Source organism: Mustela erminea, chromosome 16 (genome assembly GCF_009829155.1).
Source record: "Mustela erminea isolate mMusErm1 chromosome 16, mMusErm1.Pri, whole genome shotgun sequence".
Classification (NCBI taxonomy): Eukaryota; Metazoa; Chordata; class Mammalia; order Carnivora; family Mustelidae; genus Mustela; species Mustela erminea.
The window spans coordinates 39,653,925-39,660,796 of record NC_045629.1 but is presented as its reverse complement, the minus strand read 5'-3'; the positions used below and the strand labels follow the sequence as shown (position 1 = coordinate 39,660,796).

General features: G+C 42.4%; 1 protein-coding gene across 3 annotated transcripts in view; it reads left to right on the top strand.

Moving 5' to 3' along the window:
- The first annotated feature begins 1,436 nt into the window (after window positions 1-1,436).
- NBN (nibrin) overlaps window positions 1,437-6,872 on the top strand; it is a 52,186-nt gene continuing 46,750 nt past the window's right edge. The window contains exons 1-4 of one of the 3 annotated variants that reach the window (XM_032316182.1): window positions 1,437-1,601; window positions 4,785-4,915; window positions 6,042-6,190; window positions 6,630-6,789. In XM_032316182.1, the coding sequence (XP_032172073.1) occupies window positions 1,565-1,601; window positions 4,785-4,915; window positions 6,042-6,190; window positions 6,630-6,789 (477 nt within the window). In that variant the 5' untranslated portion in view covers window positions 1,437-1,564. Of the gene's footprint in view, window positions 1,602-4,784; window positions 4,916-6,041; window positions 6,191-6,629; window positions 6,790-6,872 lie in introns of those variants that run through there. The other 2 variants (XM_032316183.1, XM_032316184.1) reach the window with 2 other exon arrangements.

The following is a 6,872-nucleotide window of genomic DNA, read 5'->3' as shown; positions in this document are numbered from 1 at the left end:
ATTGTCATGGCAGATAGTGGAAGCAGGGGAGCAAAAGGCTCAGGGAAGGAGACATGCTAGAGTGGCTATCCTATGGAAAGCTGGGAATTCCACTAGATGACAATGTTCTGATTCAGATGCTCCATTTATCAAAGTGACTAGAAATTTTCTGGTGAGAGGGGTACCCCATCACTGAGAAGCTCAGGTGTGGCTTTTCTTGGTGGATTATGGATGATGATAAGAGATACTGTCACCAAACTAGGTTCAAAGATAGCAACAAGGATAATAGAATCCCAAAACAATAGAGGCCAGGGGGCAGCACTTAACCATCAGAAGGGTACAACTGTCCTACTGAGAGGCAAGATTGTAGTGGCCATCAACGGTCTTGACCTAGAGAGAACTGTAAGAGCTGTGGAGATGATTAATAGAAGATGACACACCTAGGGGAAAAGATAAAAGCTAGCCAATAAGAGCGTGCTCTATTGGAAAAAAAAAAAAAAATGAAGGATGGATGAACACAAGGCTGAGAGCAGCACCCTCAGTAAAAAGTTTCAGTCTCTTCCCCAGTTTCCTGACTTGTGCCAGTTCATCAGTCCATAACCCAGTGGCTAAAGGAGAGGCGGGAATGCCAGGAGGGAGGACCCTGAAACACAGTAATGAGAATATATGGTAATGACTTCTCCTACTCCAACCCCACCTCCAAATCTTTTCCAAAGGGACTTATGGCCATCCCCTTGGAAAACCATACACTTTAGAAAAGAGAATGCCTAAACATTTTTAATATTGTTGGACACAGTCATTACTGATACCTAGGAACTCTGAGTATTATTTTGGTCCCCAAGTAGGGTAGAGGTACAAGGGAACCAACTGATGAATGAAGACTGACTTGGGGTAAAATCTTTATCTTCATCCTAACTGTCACCACCAGTGGGGTGCATACAAAGGAGTAACTGCAATTTTTTAGAAATCACAAATGCGGGGCACCTGGGTGGCTCAGTGGGTTAAAGCCTCTGCCTTCAGCTCAGGTCATGATCCCAGGGTCCTGGGATTGAGCCCCGCATCGGGCTCTCTGCTCAGCAGGAAGCCTGCTTCCTCCTCTCTCTCTGCCTGCCTCTCTGCCTACTTGTGATTTCTGTCTGTCAAATAAAAAAAAATAAAATCTTAAAAAAAAAAAAAAGAAATCACAAATGCATGGAATTACAAACTTGGCTAGTACGTTAATGTCTTTAATTAGAAAATCTCCTTAAGTTGCTTTGTAGCTGATTTTAAAAATTATTTCTAGTCACGATCAGAAAACGTAATTCAAAGTATGTATATTCATTGAACACCTTTCAATGGGATCCACACTTCATAACCCAATACAATACATTTCAATACAGATCGCACTGTTCCTCTCCTTAACCACCAGGAGGCGACGAGGAGCCCACGTCTCACTCCTGCTTATCCCTCCTCTTCCTAGGAGGCCCAGCTCCCGGGAGCGCGCACGTTCCGGAGCCCACGCCGCTTGAAGTAGCTGCGGCCGCGCACGTCGGTCAGCCGCGGTTAGGCCTCCGCGAGTTGGCCGAGACTCGGGCGACCCAGGCCCATGTGGAAGCTGCTCCCCGTCGCGGGCCCGGCCCGAGGTAAGGGCGGAGGGGAGAGGCCCCGGCCCCGTGTTCCCGGGAGCAGCTGCGTTGGGCAGAGGGTCTGAGGAGGGATGCTTCCGGTCCGTTCCCGTCCCTCTCTCCGCCTTCCGGCGCCGCCTTCGTCCCCGCCCCGGGGGGCTGCGGGAAGGGGGTACGCGCATCGTTCGACTGCGGCGGGGACCCCGGCCGGGCCTTGGCGGCTGCATCCCTCACCCAGCCTACCGCCGTGTTCTCGGTGGTTGGGACCAGCTCCTCCGGCCGCATAGACCCGGCTTCTCCGGCGAGACCCGCACTGACCCGGCTCACGGGCCGCGCGGAATTGCGTCTTGGCCGGCCACCTGCTCTCTCCTTCAGCGTTTTAAGCTTTTGGCCAAACACCTAGAATAAGTTATCCCAGGCGAGGCGCACGATGGCAGCAGACGACTTTGTTTTGAGCACATGGTTTAATTTTGTGAAAAGCCACAGAGATGAGTTGGGTAAATGGCAGCCCCAGGAGAGGCATGATTTCAGTTTTGTTTTAGAGCCTTTTTTGGTCATCCGAACAACCGAAAAAGTAGGGTTTTGTTGTTGTTTCTGTTCTGCCCTTTTCAGCAGTGGCAGATGGTTATCTCCCGTTAATTGCTTGCCTGGTCAAAGTCCTTTTTAATTGATAAGCAGATGGTAGCCTACGAGGAGGTCCTGCCCCCCAGGAAGTTTATTCTGATAGGCAAAAGAGCTAAATTTACAAACGGTTGGAAGTTAGGAATAAGTAGTAAAAAGACTAAAGACCAAGGCCTCCCTGTGGACTTGGAGCAGTGCCGAGGTAGAACAGAAGCTGTTGCTGGGAAGCAGGACTTAATTCCTTTCCGGGAACAGTTGTCTGTGGCTGGCTCTGGGTTCCTACACAGAGAGAGGTAGGTAACAGTAGAAAAATGCATCCATCATCAGTGGCCAGCCTTCTTTTTTTCTTTTTTTTTAAATTTATTTGTTTGACAGACAGAGATCACAAGTAGGCAGAGAGATAGGCAGAGAGAGAGGAGGAAGCAGGCTCCCTGCCCAGCAGAGAGCCCGGTGTGGGGCTCGATCCCAAGACTCTGGGATCATGACCAGAGCGGAAGGCAAAAGGCTTTAACCCACTGAGCCACCCAGGCACCCCGCAGCATTCTTAACTTCTAGGAGATTGTGACCTCTTTTCAAAATCTAACAGACATTATGGGCCCACTCCTCTAGGAAAAAATGTAAGTAAACCAAGGCACAATGTTTTTTCCTCGAAACGACCCACTCTAGGGTAAGAGTTTCTGAATAACAAAATATCCAAACGTGGCTTGCCTTTCTACTTCTTGAGTTGATCTGCCCTAATTACCCTACCACTCCGAAGATGGAGTCCCAGGCTCCCATACTAAACTGCTAGTCTCCAAGAAATATGCTATTACCTAACAATTTTTGATTGTCAACATTTTTTTTTTTAGAAACTAAACTTGTACTTGAAATGGTTCCTTTAACAACAACAACAACAACAAAAAACAAAATTCCCCAAGATGCACACTTAAATCAGGTCTGAACATTTCTTGCATTGACCTATGTTGTTTATCCGGATTCAGTACCATATATTTTAGTTACTGTAGCATTAGGGCATAGTTCACCATCTGGTAGGGAAAGTTCTTGTAAATTTTAAATTTTTCTTTACAGTTTTTTTAAAATTATATTTTTCCCAGTGGATTCTTGAATCAGATTCCAAACATAGTATTGTGATTTGTTTGGTAATGTATATTTATGTATGTTGATCTGGGCAAGACTTTTTTTTTTTTTTTTTTTAAAGATTTTATTTATTTACTTGACAGAGAGAGATCACAAGTAGGCAGAGAGGCAGGCAGAGAGAGAGAAAGGAGGAAGCAGGCTCCCTGCCGAGCAGAGAGACCGATGCGGGACTCGATCCCCGGACGCGAGATCATGACCTGAGCCGAAGGCAGCGGCTTAACCCACTGAGCCACCCAGGTGCCCCTGGGCAAGACTTTTTTTTAAAGTTTTATTTATTTGAAAGAGGGTGACAGTGATGAGGGAGTAGGAGGCTGGCTGAGAACGGAGCAGGGGCTGGCGCCTTGCACCTCCTCTCCACCCACTCCCCTTGGTAATATGTGTGACATTTCACAGGCACCCCTGACTGCCCTAAAGAAGAGCAAATGGTTATCTTGCAGAGATCACAGTCCTGCAAGGCAGGAGTCTCTCTTGGTTTACAAATGTCTGAGATTTACAACAAAGAAGTTACCTTATCAATAGCCCAATTTCCAAAGACACATAACTCAGTTCCTCAAGCCCTAATGTCACCCTCCCCTCCATAAAAAACCGAAGGAGGCGGAGGTAGAAAGAAAAGTAAATAAAGTTAAATTTCTTCTAAACCTAAATCTCACTAACAAGGATGTTTGATAGCAGGAATGTAACATTCCACCAGGAGACTCCCAATTGTCATTATGTTAGTGCCTCATTAGAGGGAAAGTGGCCTTGGCTTGATAGTAACCAGGCCTTCAATATCCTGACAGTCTTCTTTGCCCCAATAGTCCTTCTGAACACCCCTTTGTCCTCACCTACCCAACTCCTGTGTGTATAACCAGCCACTCCTCACATGCCCATGCCCGGCGCAGCAGCATCTCCGTCTGCCTACCGGTCCTGTCCCCGTGCTCTAATAAACCACCTTTTTGCACCAAAGACGTCTAAAGAATTCTTTCTTAGCCGTCAGCTCCGAACCTCACCCTATTGAACCTCACCTAGGTTCAAGAACTTCATCAACAGCGTGTGTGAGAGCCAGTGGACACATGCGAAGGAGGTGGAGGCAGAGGGGGGGAGAGAATTCTAAGGACCCTGCACTGAGCACAGAGCCCAGTATGGGGTTCAGTCTCATGACCCTAAGATCCTGATCTGAGCTGAAACCAAAGGTCAGACACTTAACGGATTGAGCCAGTCAATCACTGCCGACACTTTTCTGTATTGTTTTCTCTTTAGAAAATGCTAGAGCTTTCCATCTAATCTTTTGCATCTTTCAGTGAGGCTTTATAGAAATTACAAGTTTTGATTTATTTGAAGTTGATTATTAAAGTTTAAAAGCAAAATAAAAATATTTTACATAAATATTTGCTGTATCTATGTACGTAGGTACAGCAAATATGTGTCTATACATTTACTTTTTTTTTTTTTTTTAATTCTTAGAACCATTCAGACTTTTGACTGGTGTTGAATACGTTGTTGGAAGGAAAAACTGTGGCATTCTTATTGAAGGTGATCAGTCAATCAGTCGAAATCATGCTGTGTTAACTGCTAACTTTTCTGTAACCAACTTGGTATGTCACTAATTTTATTTCACTAGTTTAAAGTGAGGGGGTTGAAATTACAAGATTACTTTGGTGTGTGTGAGGGAGTTTGTAGGATTTTTAATTCCATAAAGGTGTTAGTTTTTTTATGTTAAAACTAAATACTATTTTGGTGGTTGTATCAGTGGTGTTTGTTTTGATAATTTAAGTTTCTGTTCCAGTGTCTTATTCTTTTGTAGTGATTTAGAAACTCAAAGGAATACTTACTGAATGAACATTAAGTGCTTACTCTGTATCCATCATTGTGCCAACCCTGGCAATAGAGCAGTGAACAGACCCAAGTCACATTCCTGCTTTAAAGAGTTCTTATATCCATGTGAACACAGGCATTTCCCATGTAATGTAGGTTTTCACAGTGGGAATTGGTTCGTTTTAGTAGGAAAAACACCTGTTGCTATGTCTCATAGTTCTTTGAATGGCTTTGTTTTGGTTGGTTAGTTGTTTTAATCACAACAGTGGGTGGTAAAAATACTAGTGTATATAAATGGCTGTCCTCTTGATAATACTGGTGATAATAAAAGCCATTATTTTGAGCAAAGACTGCGTACCAACAAATGCCGGATCTGTGCAGTAATATTTAGCTTTGGTGTCTGTATTCTTTTAGGTATAAGAGAAGATTATTATTGAAATTCCTAAAGGAAAAATAAAATTATTACTTTAAGTCAGACATTCTAGCCTTTTCTAATTGGACTTTTTTTTTTAAACTGTGTTATTTTGATAATATAAAAAAAAAAACTTCGTGATGAAGCTGTCATGCATAAAACAGATCACACAAAAGCAAAGAAATTCTCAAATGTGTGAAATTAAGGGGTTAGAAAACTCTGCACTGACTTACAAAAATAAAGAAGATGCATGTTCTGAGAGGAGTGATGCTGGAATTCAGACATTTGCCATTAATTTCAAGTTGAGTGATCCTTCTGTGCCTGCAACTGAAACAGTAACTGTTGCCTTCTATGTTAGGAGGTTGGCCATCTATTCAGTTACCTATTCAAAAAGTTACCTGCTTTTTGTTTTGAAACCTTTTCCCCCTGGGAATTGCATTTACTGAGTGGTAAAAGACTTTAATTGTATTGATTTTTTTGTTCATTTGCTTCAGAGTCAAATTGGTGAGACTCCTATATTGACAATAAAAGATAATTCTAAGTATGGTACCTTTGTTAATGAGGAAAAAATGCAGAATGGCCTTTCCCAAGCTTTGAAGACAGGGGATAGAGTTACTTTTGGAGTGTTTGAAAGTAAATTCAGGTAAGATTTTTTTTGAATTGGTATTAAAAATGGATGGCTTTGTTTTGCACTGATCAAATTTTAAAGGACATGATATTTATGGATAATGAATTTAAAACCATTTAATTTAGTTCCTGCTTATTACATTCGTGCACTTTGCATCACATGTGGTTAGTGCACTTTGTCAGTGCCAGGAGTAGTTAAGAGTTGGAATGGTCACAGAGATCCTTGATGGGAGCTACATTTGTTTGATTCCACATAAGTTAAAGTATAATGTTAACTTAGATCATTGTTTTTTCTTAAGTGCAACTCAAGACTTCGGAAGTGGTAATTTCATAAATTAGAAAGTGTAAAAATACATAAAAATTAAAATAGCATGTGATGTGAGCTTAAAGTACTATAAATTGCCATCTCTGGAGCTATGATAATATAACTTTATGTAACTTATTCTCATTTGCAGAGTAGAATATGAGCCTTTGGTTGCATGCTCTTCTTGTTTAGATGCTTCTGGGAAAACTGCTTTAAATCACGCTATATTGCAACTTGGAGGACATACTGTAAACAATTGGACAGAAGAATGTACTCATCTTGTCATGATATCAGTCAAAGTTACCATTAAAGTAGGTTGAATGCCATGATATTATATTAAAATAAGTTCTGTGAATTTAAGCTTACTCACCAGCTATACACAAGACATTTTTAA